The 17,250-nt window shown below is 50.3% G+C and overlaps 6 protein-coding genes across 6 annotated transcripts; 3 read left to right on the top strand and 3 right to left on the bottom strand.

The window, feature by feature from the left end:
• Positions 1-82: 82 nt before the first annotated feature.
• On the bottom strand, positions 83-1,486 carry BDR25DRAFT_362479 (uncharacterized protein; the record flags this gene model as incomplete). The annotated part of the gene is made up of 5 exons (XM_033696578.1): positions 83-353; positions 470-530; positions 575-766; positions 796-1,094; positions 1,161-1,486. 5 exons carry the CDS (start codon positions 1,484-1,486, stop codon positions 83-85), a joined length of 1,149 nt encoding a protein of 382 aa, XP_033540652.1.
• Positions 1,487-2,322: 836 nt separating this feature from the next.
• Positions 2,323-4,524, top strand: BDR25DRAFT_307580 (S-adenosyl-L-methionine-dependent methyltransferase). Its single transcript, XM_033690862.1, has 11 exons — positions 2,323-2,602; positions 2,657-2,691; positions 2,746-2,784; positions 2,835-2,910; positions 2,968-3,109; positions 3,163-3,170; positions 3,219-3,382; positions 3,430-3,456; positions 3,516-3,671; positions 3,728-3,827; positions 3,881-4,524. The coding sequence occupies exons 1-11, from the start codon at positions 2,516-2,518 to the stop codon at positions 4,088-4,090; spliced, it is 1,044 nt and encodes a 347-aa protein (XP_033540651.1). The 5' UTR covers positions 2,323-2,515; the 3' UTR covers positions 4,091-4,524.
• Positions 4,525-4,529: 5 nt separating this feature from the next.
• On the bottom strand, positions 4,530-5,516 carry BDR25DRAFT_329502 (oxidoreductase; the record flags this gene model as incomplete). The annotated part of the gene is made up of 4 exons (XM_033692460.1): positions 4,530-4,550; positions 4,623-4,854; positions 4,936-5,087; positions 5,121-5,516. 4 exons carry the CDS (start codon positions 5,514-5,516, stop codon positions 4,530-4,532), a joined length of 801 nt encoding a protein of 266 aa, XP_033540650.1.
• A 4,274-nt stretch (positions 5,517-9,790) lies between these two features.
• BDR25DRAFT_307579 (uncharacterized protein) lies at positions 9,791-12,250 on the bottom strand. Its single transcript, XM_033690861.1, has 4 exons — positions 11,817-12,250; positions 11,246-11,400; positions 10,192-11,198; positions 9,791-10,139 (listed from the first exon to the last, which is right to left on the bottom strand). The coding sequence occupies exons 1-4, from the start codon at positions 11,829-11,831 to the stop codon at positions 10,090-10,092; spliced, it is 1,227 nt and encodes a 408-aa protein (XP_033540649.1). The 5' UTR covers positions 11,832-12,250; the 3' UTR covers positions 9,791-10,089.
• Positions 12,251-13,881: 1,631 nt separating this feature from the next.
• On the top strand, positions 13,882-14,449 carry BDR25DRAFT_188653 (uncharacterized protein; the record flags this gene model as incomplete). The annotated part of the gene is made up of 2 exons (XM_033684268.1): positions 13,882-14,362; positions 14,415-14,449. Coding segments are annotated over 2 exons (516 nt in total), but the record flags the coding sequence as incomplete, so codon positions are not given.
• A 445-nt stretch (positions 14,450-14,894) lies between these two features.
• Positions 14,895-17,225, top strand: BDR25DRAFT_337682 (uncharacterized protein). Its single transcript, XM_033693214.1, has 2 exons — positions 14,895-16,129; positions 16,178-17,225. The coding sequence occupies exons 1-2, from the start codon at positions 14,987-14,989 to the stop codon at positions 17,024-17,026; spliced, it is 1,992 nt and encodes a 663-aa protein (XP_033540647.1). The 5' UTR covers positions 14,895-14,986; the 3' UTR covers positions 17,027-17,225.
• Positions 17,226-17,250: the final 25 nt, after the last annotated feature.

Below are 17,250 nucleotides of genomic sequence, written 5' to 3'. Positions count from 1 at the left end.
GCTTTTCACACCTTCCTCTACTCTGTTCTCATTTGCTGGCGAGAAGGGTGGGATTGTAAATCTCTCATCGCATTTTTTTTTTCTATTCGTAGGAGATTGCTGATCTTATCTCTGTATCACAAGAGATGAGATAGGATGGTTCTGTGCATAAGTTTGCGCTGCAATCATCGAAGTGGAATAGCAAAGGAGAGAGACTCAAGGTCATTGGTCTTGGGTTGAGTTTCTCGTTTATTTTTTGGGTTGCGACGCTTGGCGGTGGGATAAAAGTTTGATGTTTATGAATGAGATCGAGATTAAAATTGAGATGTTGAAAAGCCATGTGAGGTGAATGGGGTTCTGGGTTGTAATGTCGGCTTTGTTGGTAGTGTGCCGATAACTTACAAGTTATTTACTTAAAGATAAGATCGTTTTCTAGTTAGGCTTCTGGGTCATTCAATACTAACTAAATGTCTAATGCAAAGGCGTTGACTGAGTTGTTTGCTTACTGAGTAGGCAATCTGTCGATAAGCGAATGGATCCTATGTTCACTCCTAGAAGGTGAATAGAGAAGTTATAGCGAAGGGTTTGCCTGAACGTGGTATTTGGGAGAAATTATGCTGACAAGGAGATTGGGTTGTTAATACGGAATGGGGGGGTAGGTTAGCATGGCTTTGATCTAAAATCAAACATCCATCACTGAATTGTACTGCATGGATTATGCGTATCAGGGAGAGAGGTCCTCCCGGGTAGAAAAGGAATGGTGAGATGGAAGTGATTGGTTCATAAGCTTGGCAGACATATTGAAGGTGTGAAGACAAAACAGGAATGAATGGAAAGTGGTAGCTGTTGAACAATCAACATCGGCCAGAAAATCAAGAATCTTGAGGATTTTTAGTTGCATGCCGTGCAACGATGAATTTGCCAAGAGAAAATATTGTGGCGTTTCCGCCATAGTGACACGGGTTTTCAGGAGGTTCTCTTGCAGGTGGTGATGCGAATTCGTTCCAGAGACGCAACAATCATGCACGAGATGTAATCTCTTCAGCGATACCCGCGGGTGAGTTTCAAGATCGATCGATGCATGAGGCGGTGAGGTCGGGATGGTGACCGACTTCCTGAACAAGTAGTCTTAGCCAGGCCCGGGAAGGTGAGAAAGGGAGTGGATTGGTGGAGGTATGCACATGATGAACGAACGATGGACGGGAGAGGCTGATGGGTGGAAAGTTTGTTCCTGAACGGTGAACTCGTCTGCCGCAAACTCGCGCAGTCTGAGGTAATGCCGTCCCCGATAGTTCATCGATACATGATGATACATGATGAGGCAGAATTCGGGAAGCCAGTCGCAAGCAGCAAGTGCACAACCAGATGGGCGCGCTCTGGTCGTTTTCGCATACATCTCGTATTTGAGCCGTCTGCTGTGCAATGCTAACACTAGTGAGGACGAATCGAACACCCGATTACGATGGTGTGTGAACGCAGGTGGCCGGGAAAACGTGGGGCCACACATGTTAACAAGGTCAAGCGACTTGCGCGACGTGAATGTTGCTCCACACGGCAGATGTGGATGCAATGCTTGGCTCGCTGACCGAAGGACCTGTTCATATCAAGTCAAGGGGGCTGCTTAGTTGCAGAGTGCAGGTCGAAGGTGATTGTTCGTGAGTGTTGGCTGAAGAGGAGTGGTTACCATCGGTTGGTTGGTTGGTTAGTCGCAAAGTAGTGTGACAAACTTGCGTTAGGTTTTACTGTTGTGTGAGAAGTGGATGGAGAAGTATATGGATTTGCATGCGGCACAGCAAACTAATAAGAGCGTGAGAGGTTATGTATGTACTGTATTGCCTCACCGTCCGCTCGGTGCTTCTTGGAAATTGCTAATGAGGGGTTTAGGGGAGTCGAAGGGAATTGTCTCGCACGAGAAAACAGTTCGACGACAGGACGAGCTTTGAATAGCGTTTGACATGGTAAAAGTTGAGTTCAAGTTCGAGAGAAGGGGTAAAAATAGACCACACCATCTCCTTGTTCCCTTCGCGTTAACAGAGGGTTGATATAAGAAAACGGTGGGGAAGCAGGCGGTCTCTTCGCCAGCCGCCGCCCCCAGTCAGTCGCTCGGTTAGAATCGTCAGACGGCTCGCTCTCCGCTTGGACCGGTCTCAATGCTAGTGGCCGCGGACCTGATATGCGGTGCGCTGTCATTCGACGATGGTGTCCTGGAGTGCGTGGGCCGCTCCTTGACGGGCTGACAGGCGCGCGATGCTCCCGCTTCAGGATGGCTGACCGAGTGAGCCTATGTCGCCAAACGCTTATGGAGCTTGGGGCTTCCCCCCCTGTTGCCCTGAACCCCAGTGCTCGAGAATCACTGAACAGCGCAGCAGGCCGTACCGTGACACCTGCGTGCGCACGGTAAATCTGGGCCCCCGCGCCTATTTGAACTCTTCCTTACCCAAACCCACGCGTGCTGACGGAATTCGACCTTACTGGCGACATCCCACTGCAACTCCACCTCTGTCACATACCTTTTTGACCCTGCGAAGGCCTTGAAATGGCTTCCTCGAGCGCCGCACCACCGGCTGAGGAGCAGCCGCAAATGGAGGTCCCGAATGTCGGCATCGAAGCCGAGTCGGTTGAGGTGCAATGCCCGATTGAGAACGGCTCTTACAGCTGGACTAACGCTCGACTACAGGCCTCCGACTCGGATTCTGCATATGGGGATGATTTGTGAGTTTGTCTAATGATAACTCCTAGCTATATGTTCGTCTAACTCTTGCGCAGAGAAAGTTATACCACATCGCTGAAGTCTACGGTTTTGAAGTGAGTCCCACGCAATGTCCGTGGCAGGAGGTTAGATCCTGATCAAATAGCTATCGCTTTGAGAATGGGAGACGGTACCACGGCTTCAAGGACGAAGGCGCCAAATACTTCTTCCCAAACGACGACGTAGGACCCCTAATTGCTAATTGGGCCTAGTCTTCCAGTCCGTTAACCCCTGTGAAGGAAGAAAATGACCGACTCGACCTCTACCACCACATTCAATCCTTACGACTCGGCGGTGAACTCCACCTTGCCCCAATAGGGGACCATCCCCAGAGAATCCTCGATATTGGAACAGGTACAGGGATCTGGGCAATCGACATGGGTACGTGAATTCACCTCTCTGTATTTTATATCCCCTACTGACGCCTCGTCTAGGAGACAAAGTAAATCCTCGTACACTCCCTACATCCAATAACGCTCACAACCTGTAGTACCCGTCCGCAGAGATATTAGGCAACGATATCAGCCCCATCCAACCCTCTCTAGTACCACCGAATGTCAAATTTGAAGTCGATGACTTGGAAGATGAATGGGTTTACTCGTCCAAGTTTGACTTTATACACAGTCGATATCTTGCGTGTTCCATAAGAGATTGGTACTTTTTCAACTCCCAAATTACCAACGTTGGCTAATACATGCTAGGCCAAAGATGATGCAACAGGCCTACAAGTGAGTTAATCTCATCCTTTGCGAGTTTGGAAAACATCAAGTTCGTTGACGTTGCCCAGATTCACCAAACCGGGCGGCTGGGTCGAGTTCCAGGATTTCGATACCATGTTCTACACCTCTAGCAACGGCGATTATAAGCCCGGGAACCTCGTCGAGGAGTGGGCGTCCAAGATCAGAGAAGGGCTGAAGAAGTTTGGCGTAGAGCCCGATCCAGGGTATGATAAACACATACCCCACCGCCTAACAATTCATTTCGCTGATTAGTAGTTAGGCCAAAGATCGAAGGCTGGGTAAAAGATGCTGGCTTCGTTAATATCCAATCCAAAACGCTCCCATTCCCAATAGGCACCTGGCCAAAGGATAAAATGCTGGTCCGCAATTCTCCCTCCTCCATCCGAGTACTTCAACCTAACCTCTTGAACAGAAAGAAGTCGGCGCCTTCAACCTCATCCAATTTCTTGACAACCTCGAAGGAATGACACTCCGTATATACACCAACGCCTGGGGTTGGTCTCCCGAAGAAGTCAAAGTGCTCTGCGCGAAACTTCGCCCAGCATTCAAAAATCCGAAAATGCGGATCCAGCATAATTGGTACATCATATACGCGCAGAAACCGTTAGATGCGGTCGACTAAATTTAGGGAAGGGGGTTTATGGTTCGTTCCGAACCGCTAGGCTGGGCGGGGGTTTCGTAGGCATTGCGAGCGAAGCATTGGGATGTGAAAATATACCCCATTCGTGAAAAAGGGTTTGCTTTGAGATTTCAGTAAGGGGTTTGGGATTTAAGGAGCGTTTCTTCATGAGCATGACAGCAGCATCCAGACACGAATTGTCTTTTTTTGAGAGATTACGTCCCACTTGGCTAATATGTGATAGGTGGTTGGGACAAGCCACGGACGGACCCATACCCACGTGGCTGGAAACTTTATTCGCACGCATGGGCATCCATGGAGGTTGGCGTTGCTGTTGCTGAAATCACTCCAATGAATCGACAGGGAAAAATAATGGTGGACATGAGGGTGCATTACGCCGGCCCTATTTACCACTCTGTCCTCCTAGAACGTCCAAGCCCGTCTATCTAATTGCAATTCGATCCTAAAAGCAAATCAGCTCACTCTTTTACCACCAACCTACCCAAACTCTAGTCTCCAGAAGATGTATACTCACCACTATCCACTGCGGCAGCCACGCCAATACAAAAGCCACCAAAGTCGCCTTCTCTCCACTATACACTCTTCCTTGCTTCCCAGCCAAAATATCTCTCACAACGCGATCTGCATACACTCTCGCATCCATGTTCTTGGAATTGTTCAACCCTTTTACCCTAGTTTCGATTTGCTTTGCAATAGGTTTATAAAGCGACTCGTCCGAGAGTTTGAAGTTTGGGACATTGTTGAACCTTAGTCACGAGTCGGCCTTCCCACACCGCCCAAGGCCAGATTAGAAGCGCAATGCAAAAGCTGAAAACAACCACACCTACCAATTAGAGCCCACAAATCCAGGAGTAACAGATAAGACCCTGACCCCCAACGACCCCACCTCCGCCCTCAAACTCTCACTCGTCATCCTCAATGCTGCTTTACTTCCACAATACGCGCCTGCAAACGGGACACCTAACAATTCCGCCGTACTCTCTATCATCACAATCGTTCCCTACGATTTCACTAACATCGGCATCAAGGCTTGAGTAACTTGCATAGGTCCCCAGACATTTACATCGAATAGGTGCCGGCAGATATCGGTGTCGGAATCCAGATATGGCATTGTGTATCCGCAACCAGCGCTATTAACTAGGTAATCTAGCTTGTAGTCGGATCTCTCGCGGACGGCGGATCTAGCGGAAGCGATGCTGAGGGCAGATGTGACGTCTAGTTGAAGGAGAGTCACGTTCGGGAGCTTGAGGTCGGCGAGATGGGTCATGGTGGAGAGGCTGCGGGAGGTGGCGTAGACGTGAAGGTTAGGGTTTGAGGCGAAGGATTGGGCGAGGGAGGAGCCGATGCCGGCGTTGCTGCAGTCAGTTATGAGGACGGTTTTGACGTGTAAGGGGAGAGGGGTAGTCATGGTAGAGAGATAGGGTTGAAGAGCTAAGGGTATAAATAGAGTGATAATACTTCCAATTAGTTTAGGAGAAATATTCAAATAAATAAAAAGTGTTTTGCAGTAGGAGAGCTAAGAGGATGCAAATGGATGCGTGACCATCAAATATAGTCACTTCCATGCAGTGTCATTGATACTTTTGCTGATGCGGGCATCGGGGAGATTTATTGTGGCTATAGCCTAGCAGGAGGCATGAGTTATGAGAGGAGTGGTGTATTGTGGACTATGTTGGAATGCCAAACTCATGGTTGATTGGGCAGCCCATTGTAGAGCCCATCGGTTTACATGTTGCAATGCTAGAGTAGAAGACATTCAAATAGCTTTAACGAAGAGTATACGTATTCGTCCGGCTGAAGATCCTTTTTCCTCCCCTGCCTGTTGCTCGTACTTTGAGAGTTGCGAGCTGCGTGTTCTCCCTGTCGGAAATCGGGCGAAAAGTTTGACCTGGTGCTCATGCCACACGAAGCGTGACACCCCCATTTCCACTAGTCTTTTTCGATGCCAATTCGTGTCATTGGGGTTGCTCCAATAGAGCGAGGGAGACGAAAATCGGTGTAGGGGGATGGAATACTGGGAAGCATGAAGATGGTTCGTCTTGGTGAGGCGCAGCGCATATATTGGCAGATTTATCTTCTCTGTGTTCAAATTCGTCCACTCTAGTCATCTTCCAATATAATGAGATCGGGCTTGATGTTCTGCGGAGGGCTTTTGCTCCCTAGATCTAACCCTGCCTTTGTCTTTATTAGCGTACAATGAATTCACAGAAAAGCGAAGATCACACGAGGTACTTAGACTTCACAGATACAAGGAGATCTTGGAGAGGTCTACTATGCATATAAATCTATCTTCACACATCCTAATTCATAATCCTAGTACAGGGACATACATACTTCGATGCTAAATGGCACACATGCACCTAACTAAACATCTTTCCCACGCTCCCCTTTCCACTCCTCATAAACATTAGTCCACGTTTCACTCTCCACCTCTTCCGTCTTCCTCCTTCCTTCCTCCTTCCCTCCTTTGCGCCCAAGTACATAAATCTCCCACCACCACTCAACCCCCCTCCCCAAAACCATCCCCAACCCCCCCACCCCAATCACAAAAGGAATCAACTGCCCCACATTCCCTAACCCAGCAAGCCCCCAAACCCCATTCCACACAATCGTAAGTTCGATCTGGATAATCATGAAGATGTGGATTGTCGCGTCTATGACGCACTGCGTCCATTTGACTTGGGATTTTAAGGGAGGGAGTTTCGCACGCTGAGTTTGTGATGCGAGTATGAGGATGTCAGGAGAGGGAGGAGAGGGGTAGGAGAGAGCGGCGTGGAATTGGTAAGGTGCGTTCAAAGGGTCGAGGCTGCCGGAGCGGAAAACGTGGGTTGAGAGGATTGCGGCGCGCCGGGGGAAGGAGAGGGTTAAGAGGGATTTAAGGATTGTTGTTAGACAGGTGGTGTAAGAGGGTGGATTTGAGCTGCTGGAATGAGTGCTGTTTGCGATGGGGTTGGCATTGATGAGAGGTCGAGGGACCGAGACAAGGAAAAGAAACATCTTGTATGTTCTAGGATAGTGGGACTGAAATTGGGTGGGTGGAGCAACGGCGATGCAATGTTTGAGGAAGACTTCGCCTTGATATATTTGTTCGAATAGCGGACAGGGAAAAGGTTGGGCGGGTCGTTTTAGGTTCTCTGGAATACTTGTAGAGGTTTCGAGTAGAGAAGGCCTTGAGTCTCCCAGGCTTGCCGTTTCCGATGGCTGAATTTGGATCCTATTGCCATTTTGCGAGATGCTTTCGTCATCGGGGTAGTCGCTATTCTCTATAGTGGATTTTGATAAGCGGTTGCTGTGGACTCCAAGAAAGCCATATGAGCTACCATGATTTTCGGATGAAGTACACGATTCGGAGGGGAAGCTGGCTGTTCTCACAACCTGGGTCCCGTTTTCGCGTCTCTCTGCCTGATGTCCATGCCGAGTCATTATCTTCTCCATCTCTGCCATATTTTCCGCTGTGCCATGTTGCTCTTTCTTCCACTCTCCATACCGCATCACTTCTTCCCGCACCTCCTCTTCAATCTTTCCACTAGTCCCAAAACTAAACCACCCCATAATCCTACACAACAAATCATACAGATGTCCCACCAATCCCAAAACCGTCATCCCCTTCATCATTCCTCGAAACCAGCCCTCCATATCCACCTCCGCAAAAAAGAAAACACTAACCCCACATCCCTCCTCTTCTTTCTTCATCCTCTTAATCCCCACAAACCAAAACCACGCATGCAGCACCAAAGCCGCCACATTAAACATCTCCGTAAACCCCACCCTCACAGCTCTATTCCGGAACGCGGTGATGCAGAAAGCGCTCCTCGCGCGTACACCCGTGAGGCAATTCCAGCTCAAGATCTGTAGGACGATGAAGAGTTCTACCACGTAGGTGGTAGATGCATTAACTGCGAAGACGAGAGAAACGGCGAGGAGGGAGATGGAGAAGACGGTGATGGAGTCGCGCAGGACATGGGCCTGGGAGATGAGGAAGTATTTCGTTACCCAGACGGCTGTTGTTTGGCAGTCTGGCGTAGATTAACAAGGCGTGTAGACGGAGTGGTGGAAGAGGGAACGAACAGATACCGACGCGGATTCCGGGACCGTAGACATCGGGATTGCCTTCGAAACCACAGGTTGGGGATCGAGATACATGTGGTAAGGGAGATGATTCTGGAGAAGGATTCTGGAGAGAAGAAAGAGGGCGCGCTTGAATTTGGGGTAGAATGAGAGAAAGAAGTATTATGTGACAGAAGGTCAAGGCAGAAGATAACATGTCTCGTGAACCGTGTTCTGCATCAAACAAATCCAGGCCGACGGGACTTGGAAATCGAGAAAAAGACACGAAAAATCCTTACTCATAGAAAAGAACATGAAAGAGAGGCAGGAAGCATCCTGATGCTGGGAAACAGATCTCCATTTATGTCCGTGATGCACGTCGATCCACGTACGTTGTTTTGCTGTGCCGCACTCGGCGGTTCGCTGCGTTTCGTATAAGCGCTTGGTTTCCACCCCTTCTCTGACCACCAACTCTTTATTCACTTACAGAGTAGAGGTATTTGTCTGCGAATCGCTCGTCCCATCTCGCAACTGCAACATGTACTCGAGCTTCGGGGTTTTTGGTCCTCCTTTGTCAAGCCAGTCAGACACCCTCCCGCCTCCCAAGCTACCTACCCAACGGACTGAGTACAGCTTTCAACATCATGGGAAGAGTGTATGCATGACACTAGCTTTAATCCCAGCTATCTAAAGCGAGGTGTTCATGCCAGAGGCAATGCGCAATAGACGCAAAAGGAAGCTGATTCCGCAAAAGGATGTTAGGTGTACTACCAAGCGCACGATAAACATGTATTGATAAACGTATAGGCTTTGACATTGAAGTCCTCCTGCGATGTAAGGAGCGTTGTAAGAGAGGTGACAATGTGATGGCTAGCGATTCAAAAAGCAGGACAAAGAGTAAAGGATAACGCGCAGCGATTTGGTGGCGTAATGTCTCAAAATCACAATAGTTTCTGTGTCCAAAATTTTACGGTATTCCACTGCAGTTGTACTCCAGAATGTTCACCCAACTGCTTTCCGACTTTGGTGTCTCCTGTACGGCCTCTCTCGTTGTTTCCGTCTTGTCTCTCGTCGTTGGCTTCGTCATCCTCGCGGTCCCCGCTCCCCCCCTGAATATCATTCTTTTCCCTTAAGCTGTTCTTCTACATGACAGTGCATGGAATGATGCAGCACGAGCATTCGTCGCCACACCAGCATGGCTGCTTGATGGGTTTCCCGACGGATGTAGCGGTCGTAGAAGAGACGGAACCCTTGTTCGATGCTGGCATCTTTGGAAATAATAAAAATGCTCGTTCGGTACGATATTCGACAGGGGAATGGATGTAAGGAAGAGGTATCGCAGCCGTAAAGCGTTCGAGGGGATGCTATTCACTGTGACGTTATCAGCTCTCCACCCCTATCCGATCCTGCAAGAGAACAGTTTCAGAGTACTCACGATTCTACGGAATTCCAGAATGAACAAGAAAACAAGGGTGATAGAAGTATACACGAGGCTGAGCGGCAACTATGTATCGAAGGGTAAGAGCGGTTTGCACATATCAACCCAGTAAGCCCTCCAGCAAATCTCAAACCGGACTAACAGGCTGCCTTGGCGGTGACGTTGCTCACCAACGACAAGCGGCGGTGTCATCAAGGAGCGTTTCCGAAGCGTCAACACTCTAAATATAAACATCTTATGAACTGCCAAAGGGTATCTCAATCGGGAACCCATTGCTGGGGTTTCAGTTGTTTTGTGAATGTTCACGTTTCACGACCTATCCATCTATCCAACCCCATCCCAAGTCCTGTATCCCCGCATCTCATAACCACAATCCACAAGCTCCAAAGGGTATTATGGCTAACATCATCGAAGAACATCATAACACGTAATGGAGGCGATAATGCAATGAAACCCAACATTTCTACTCAAATGGCTGACGTGTCTCTGCGGACCTTTAAACGTCCCTCCATGTCGACTCTCCTCTCTCATATGGTGTCTTGACAGCTGGAACGGATTAGCGAACTGCAAATTTGGTGGAATTACCAGATAAATTTACCGTTAGTATCGCTGAAGGGGTTATCGTCATCCTCTTCAACTTCTGGCTCACTATCACTCGGCTCGACCCTCAACTTCTCAGCGGGCAGCATTGGAATGCTTGAAGGCCTTGGCGGTCTTGCTGGTGGTGCTTTCTGCAAGCTAAGTCCAGCCATTGCTGCTTCAGCCCCACTATTTGCCCTTCCTACCCTTGGAGATGCGGGCTGTTCCTCAGTCTCACTGTCGCTGTCGTCATCAATGCTTTTGTCCATAATTTCAAACGCCATCAGAGCTTTGACAAGCTCATCATTGGCGCTCAAAAGACTGCCAATGTACTGATCAGATTCTACAAGTTGGATATAACGAAGGATCTGGCGACGGAGAAGTTTGCACGTTTCAAATCTCTGCATCACTTCTGGGTTGGCACTGACGCGTTGCTCTTCTCGGTTGATAAGTTGCAGGGCATTCATGAGGTTGGTGCTGGCGACCGAAGCAGAGGCGATGGTCTCAAGAAGTTGATGTTTCTCCTTCTCAAGGTTGAATGGCTTGTGCTTATTTTTCTTGTCTTTCTTGAACAGCGACGAGCTGGGCAGAGGAGCTGCGCCAAGAGCTATCGGCCTTCCAGAGGACGAAGATGCCAGCGGGAACTGGGACGGTGGGGAGCCTCGTCTCGTAGTCGTCGGTGATGGAGGCGGTGAGGAAGCATTTTCACGTGCTGCCTCAGCCTCATTCTCGCGGACAACTCGTGACTGATGCGGTTGTGGACGTTTCGTGTGTGGCAGCTGCTTGTACAGTGTTGCGATCCTCTCCAGACCTTGGGTGCCTTTGTACGCAACGGCCCATTGACGGAATAGAACGTTGCACTTTTGTCGTACCTCAATATCAACCATGTCATCCTTGGCCAGTAATCTCAGTCGCTCTAGCAGAGGCTCATCAACGAATGTCTTTTGAAATCTGCTTCCAGCATTCTGGATTAATCCATCAAGAATAATCAGAGCGCGGAGTTGCCGATGTACGTTTCCGTACTTGCTAGGGGCATGTTAGGAGACGCAGGGGGAGTCGAGGTGGTGGCATACAGCTTCTTTCGAATGGCTCGAGCGGCTTCTGTTGGGCCGGACTCTTGTATCCTAATGACCTCGATGAGATCAACAAGCCCACCGAGATCGTTCTCCTCAAATTGCTCGCTGGTCAGGCGGTCAATTTGAACCGTGACAGCCGAATAAGGCTTCCTCTGTTTACGAATCCAGTTATTTAATGTTTCGCGACAGTACTTCAAGAAACAAAAGGGACAAGGGTTTTCGAATATCGGCAAGTCTTCGTAGGCGGATGAGGTCTTGTGGTGGTGAAGAGATATTCGGATTTTCTTCGCTTTAAGAGAAGAGGTAACAGTAGAAGGATTTTTTGAGTATCGCGGGGGATCTCGGGGCTTAGGGCAAGTGATGCAACTACTAGAGTAGGATGGAGGGGGAGAGTCAAGCCTGCCGTCCAGCAGCGGCTGATTGGCGAAATGGAGGGATGTAGCCAGCGAGAGCGCCATTTTTGAATTAGGAAATAAGAGATAATATGGGTCTAGGAAAAACGGAAAATAAAACAAAGCAACGGGCGGAGCGAGGAGGTGCATATGAGATATATGAGGTAGATGCTTACAGGGCCACTGAACATGGTTGCTATTTGAAGGGCCCAAGTTCGTCACAAGTTGCTATTATGAGCGAAGTTGGACGCAGTGTGGACGTCCTGGACGCCTCTACAAGCAATCAGAGGGGCTACTGGCGATGAATCAGATTGGACAAATGGGGGAGCGAGCAACGCAGTGGATACGGCGGGGCTTAGACACTGTTCTGAGGTGAGGTCAGAACAGCAAGTTCGAGGGTGGAGACCCGATGCTGTTGCATCGACAGCTCCGGCAGGGGAGGAGCCGGATTCACGAACGCAAGAAGCCTAGAAGAGGACGACACGAGCGTAAAAAGACGAGGAGAGAACGAGAAACAGCAAGCCAGTTGCTGTACGGTGAGTGTCGATGCTGAGAAGGTGGAGGAGTCAGCTCAGTTGATGCTCTTAAGGTCTGCCTGCGAAGGTGGGCAGGGCGGGCAGGTGGGCAGGTGGGCAAAAGAGCCGCTTTTGGTGGGGTGAAGCTTGGCGCGAAGCTTGCAGCTTCCGCACGAGCCCGCGCCTGGACGATTCAACGGATGGCGATTGCACGCTTCAATGCTTACATTGTCGCTCAAGTGGCTTTACCCTTCACGTCACTGTCACGCTTCTTCTTCACTACTGCATATGTCTGCTGTTTCTTAGTATGACGCTGTACCGTGGGTGGGACTTGGAGGTTCTGAGGGGAAGAGGTGCCCAGGACGACGCGTGAGCATCCCGCATGCCCGCGTTGTCCTTCACACTTCCAGAGCCCATCCCTCCAACGAATGCTCATTCATGGTGCATGACTGATCCTAGAAACAGAGACCCCATTAGCGATTCAGCGGTATCGAGCTTTACAGCAATTAACACGCCGCCATCAGTGCAAGTGCAGCCTTTCCTCATCACTCCGCGGCAAACAGCATCAAACGTCAACCATGCCTCGCTGGGATCATCTTCCAGACAGTGCAATCCTGCCACTGCTGAGTACCTTGGCTTGAGCACCGAGTCGGATTCCCTATCACGTTTCGATGGGTCCAGCTCAATCCTTTCTCAAGACACAAAACGTAAGCGTCGGCGAGCAAATCAAGCTAGCGCCCACACTTCCACAGAAGGAAAGAAGGGTTCTTCGAAGAAGCCACCGAATCAGCGACTTTTATCAGAAGGGTTTCGTGCTACGAAATCCTCGAGGCGTGTTTCGAGATCAAAGGACATCCAGAACAGCCTGCCTAGTGAAGGTGGCGAACTTCGCAGTGCCTTCGATGTGCATGTTCCGTCGGCTGCTCCTCCCAATGTTACTGTGAACAAGCTCAACTCCTTCCGCTTTGGGCCGACTCCAGAATCTTCACACCCAGCCTATCCGTTAAGAACCGAGCTGGATTCTTCGCTCGCCGTTGCCTCAAACGGAACCATCCATGCACCCGAAGTCGTGTCTGCAGTGCCAACCAACCAGACTTCCAACTCCACTTGGAGCAGTAGTGAAGCTCAAAACCATGCCAGCAGCTATACTATCAATCCGAGCACTTTGCCACTTCCGAAGCGAGTGAAAGTGGGTTCTGCACAAGGTTCTCAATTCTGTAGAGGTGATAAGGATAATCGCCTGCTGCCCCAGACTGTAAAGCGCCCACTCTTCAGTGCAGCGGATCAACGCGATCGAGAGACAGATTACCCAGAAACCCAGCCAACTCAGCCTTCGGCTCGCGTTCACTCTCAGGACATAAGCCAGGACTTTGATGACGAGATCGACGAAATCTTATCCTCGATCGACTTTGATTCATTCACTAACAGTGACCACGCAACAGACAATCAAATACAAACCCCAAGTACTACTTTGCAACAGCACCGATTCGAAGACCATGTGCTCGACGATGAGAGCTTTGATGATGGCTTAGACGATAATGACCTTTTGATGCTGATAACCGATTATAGCGATGAATTTGATAACGCTGACAGTCACAACTATAACCTTGAACTCTCTTCAGATGTCATTGGTGGTGGGAGTGCCAGCACCTACCCCCTTAGCTCCCTAATAAATGTCACGTCTTCTGTACAAGAGGTGCCCCCGAACCGGCCAGGACCCTCCGCCCAATTCGTATCACCCGTTACGCCGAAGACCATGCAGTATATGCAGAAATGTAACGATCCGAACGAGAGCCTCAAGCCCATTGTTAGGCGGCCCTTTCCACCTCAAGTTCGGGATCGCTCACCCATCATTGGACTCTCTCCAAGTACTCTATTACGAACCTGCTTCAGGATTGGGGAGGCAATCAAGACGGGTCGCTCAGCCGTCAGAAATGGGAAGAACGTCCTTATTGAACTTTATGCTCGGGTCTTCAGTTCGTACCGGGAGCAATCCAAGCAGCATTTCGTATTCTGTGACCTCTTCCACACTAAGCCACCACATATCAAGTCCGTATATGACAGCGCTATCTGGAAATCAGTGGATCTTTTCAACTATGACGCTGGCCGACTCCTTCATGAGAACACCATGTGCCGGGTTATTGGGAAAATGAAACGCCATGGGCAGGATTGGCAGTTCATAGTGTTGAACATATGGGAGGCGACATGTGCGTAGTTTCGATATTATACGTAAAGATCAAAATTGCTGACATTTTTCAGGGGAAGACGTTTCGTGGGCGGAAGGCATCGTCAATGCTTGAGGAGGAGTACGAGTGAGGGTTGTGGTTGATATATGTGCGTAAATGTGATAGAGCGGATGTTTGCCAGTTTTCGCTGCATGCATTTTTAATTCGCACGCCAGTTTGGCATGTAGTTCGAAAAGTGATATTGGGGCTTTTAGTCGCTTCTGGACTGAGATGGGCTATCTATGGGATTTGTTTCACTGTCGTTTGTGAGCACCTTGGGATGGTTGCAAGGTTAGGATGAGGTAGCCCCTCGTGACTTTCGTAAAGAGACCAGAGCACGACTTTGTTGATTCAAGATCTCTCAAAAACCCCTTCTATCAATTTTTTACTTAGCACATTCTTTCAAATGTGAATTAGACCTTCCCGGGTATGTTTGCGCCTTGCCGCTCACGTGACCTTCAGTATGCAGATTAAGCGCCCCCCCGCTCCATTCACGTCGAACCTCACCATGAAACGCAAACCCGTCGCAGTCGTTCTCATCTCTCGATATGTCCGATTCTCACATCCGCACCTGCTCCGGGCTCACCGGCCCAGCCTAAATACGCCATGACCCCAGAAATACAGCATGTACCAGCAATCGAAGCCATGATTGGCAATCGCCTTGCCCAACGGGCTGGATCTCACGAAGAGCGCGAATCATCTGCCTCTGGATCGCAGTCGTCTGTCCATACACCAAAAAAGTCGAAGGCCCGGTCTCTCTCCGACTCCACGCCGCAGCCCCAGCTGTCACCATCTCCCAAATTCCGCGAAGCGCTCCGCACTTCCAAAGATGATCACACCATCATCTCCAGTCCGCGCACCCCCAGGCGACCGGATCTTCTCTCCAGAGGGCTCTCTCTACAGATGCCACCACGGGACATGCCCATGCCCAGTCCCGCCCATTTTGCAGCGCGCGTTCCGCTGTCTCCGCAGCTAGATTCGCGCAACACCTACGCCTCTCCGGCATCGCTCCTCCCACGGCGGTCGCGGGGCGCTGAATTCTCAAGAGCTTGCACCAATCTTCACCACTCGACCCTCGCGGACCAGTCTTCGCCGGACTCGTCTCCGACGATTACACAGAAAGGGATGATGATACCGTCAAGAAAGCCGCGCGCGAACTCTATGTTGCTAGACTCGCCGAATGTGAACTCGTACCATCCTTGGAGTGGAAATGGCAACATGGATCGGATGGCAGCTTCCAGTTCTGTAGGCAGCATCAACATGCTTGGCTCAGACTCGTCGAGCAGCAGCTCTGACGAGGTCGACCCCATGGACCCTGACGATCATGAAGACCCAATGCTCATGACACCGCAGACCACGAAATCAAGTAATGTTCCCTTTGGAGGGCAGAATATGGGGAACTCTACAAACGCTTGGTCAAGCATGTTCTCGCCAGGAGGAGCACCGAATTTTATGAGCATACAGCGAGCCAGGTTGCGGAAAGGCCGGAGTCGGAAGAGCTCGAGCTCTGCGAGTGGGCACAGTTCGATGGCTAGTCCTGGGCCCGGCTCGCCGCCAAATGGGAAGGGCGAGGGATACTTCGCGAGGGAGGCGGTGATAAGGAAAGCGGGGTCTCGGCGGGAAAGCCTCTCGCTGTTCACAAATGACCTCCACATATCTTCTGGCAACGACAGCGGCGATGAAGGAGCCGCTATACCTCAGACGCCAGGCGTTGTTCGAAGGCCTGTGACGCGGCGGGGCAATCTTCTGGTGAGTGGCTTGAGACCAGTCAGAGCCAAGTGATGCTGACCATTGCAGCCAAAATCACGGCAGTTTGGACGCATCAAGGCTGAGTTGTTGGAGGAGTCAGCGCCAATTGACAGCGAGTTTCGACGCGAAGCCGAAATCATCCGTCAAGTACGGGAAAGCGACGTCGATTTCGAACGGCCCCCAGCCACAGCCCACTCCTCCCCCACTCTCTTACCAACAGTGCCCGGACTGGATGGACCTCTCGAAGGGGTGCCGGAGGAAGGGAGTGAGAGTGGGATGAGTCTGGATAGCTCTACTGCGAAAGGGCTGTTTGCGGCGTTCAATATTGGCGCTGTGAGGAATTCTAATGGACGGGGTTATTGGAATCAAGACAACCCGGCACAAACACCGCCACCCTCATTTCCCCGCGCTGGCTCGTCAGCTGTTAGCGAGGATGTGAATATGGACTCGCCCACCGTTTCGTCAACTTCCACGTCTTTACCTGCAGCCAGCGCCATCGCTGTCGCAGAGCAGAACAACAATCACGGATGGTTTTCGAGATCGTCGACGCCCCAGCCAATGGTACCGCCGACCGCAGCGGATGGACTCAAGAAGTCGAATAAGCGACGGCGCGATGATGACCTTGATGGCACTTCCATCAAGCGACGCGCCGTCTCTCCTGGAGTGAGTGTGCAGAACAGTCCAGTGTTGTCACAGTCTCCTGCGAATAGAGATGGGAGCCTGTGGGGTTCTGCAGCAAAAGCGAATAGAGAAAACTCTGGGGGAGGTCATGCCGCGGGGGAGAGATCGAATAGCGGGGGAAGTGTTAGCATGACGCCATCCCTGGGCCCGAAGAGGATCGGACTGCAAGGGATGACGGATACAAGCGACGGCCTTATGAAGATGAGTATAGAGTGAGATCTGTCGTATTATTGGCTTCTTGTACTAATACGTTGGGATGGTTGCTTGAGCGTGATGTTCTCGGATTGGACAAGAAAGGGTCGTGGTGAACAAAGTGGTCTGGCGAATCTGGAGAGTACAACGGCCCATGGCTTTTCATAGTAATCCCTGCAATATCGAAGGCGAAGACCTTAACCAATAATGAATTCGAGCTTCGGTGGTATACTGAATCTGTTCTGGCC

This window comes from Lindgomyces ingoldianus (assembly GCF_010093535.1).
Source record: "Lindgomyces ingoldianus strain ATCC 200398 unplaced genomic scaffold BDR25scaffold_55, whole genome shotgun sequence".
Lineage (NCBI taxonomy): Eukaryota > Fungi > Ascomycota > Dothideomycetes > Pleosporales > Lindgomycetaceae > Lindgomyces > Lindgomyces ingoldianus.
The sequence above is the reverse complement of the archived record's forward strand: the minus strand, read 5'-3'. Positions and strand labels throughout refer to the sequence as shown.

What these genes read in the sequence shown, in the direction of transcription:
- BDR25DRAFT_307579 (XM_033690861.1), bottom strand. An exon ending in CGAGCCATTCGAAAGAAGCT is followed by an intron (nt 11,199 to 11,245) that starts GTATGCCACCAC and finishes ACATGCCCCTAG; the next exon opens with CAAGTACGGAAACGTACATC. An exon ending in CCCCTTCAGCGATACTAACG is followed by an intron (nt 10,140 to 10,191) that starts GTAAATTTATCT and finishes AATCCGTTCCAG; the next exon opens with CTGTCAAGACACCATATGAG.
- BDR25DRAFT_337682 (XM_033693214.1), top strand. Translation starts at nt 14,987, where the DNA reads ATGACCCCAGAAATACAGCATGTACCAGCAATCGAAGCCATGATTGGC. An exon ending in CGCGGCGGGGCAATCTTCTG is followed by an intron (nt 16,130 to 16,177) that starts GTGAGTGGCTTG and finishes TGACCATTGCAG; the next exon opens with CCAAAATCACGGCAGTTTGG.
- BDR25DRAFT_307580 (XM_033690862.1), top strand. Translation starts at nt 2,516, where the DNA reads ATGGCTTCCTCGAGCGCCGCACCACCGGCTGAGGAGCAGCCGCAAATG. An exon ending in ACTTCTTCCCAAACGACGAC is followed by an intron (nt 2,911 to 2,967) that starts GTAGGACCCCTA and finishes ACCCCTGTGAAG; the next exon opens with GAAGAAAATGACCGACTCGA. An exon ending in GGCCAAAGGATAAAATGCTG is followed by an intron (nt 3,828 to 3,880) that starts GTCCGCAATTCT and finishes CCTCTTGAACAG; the next exon opens with AAAGAAGTCGGCGCCTTCAA.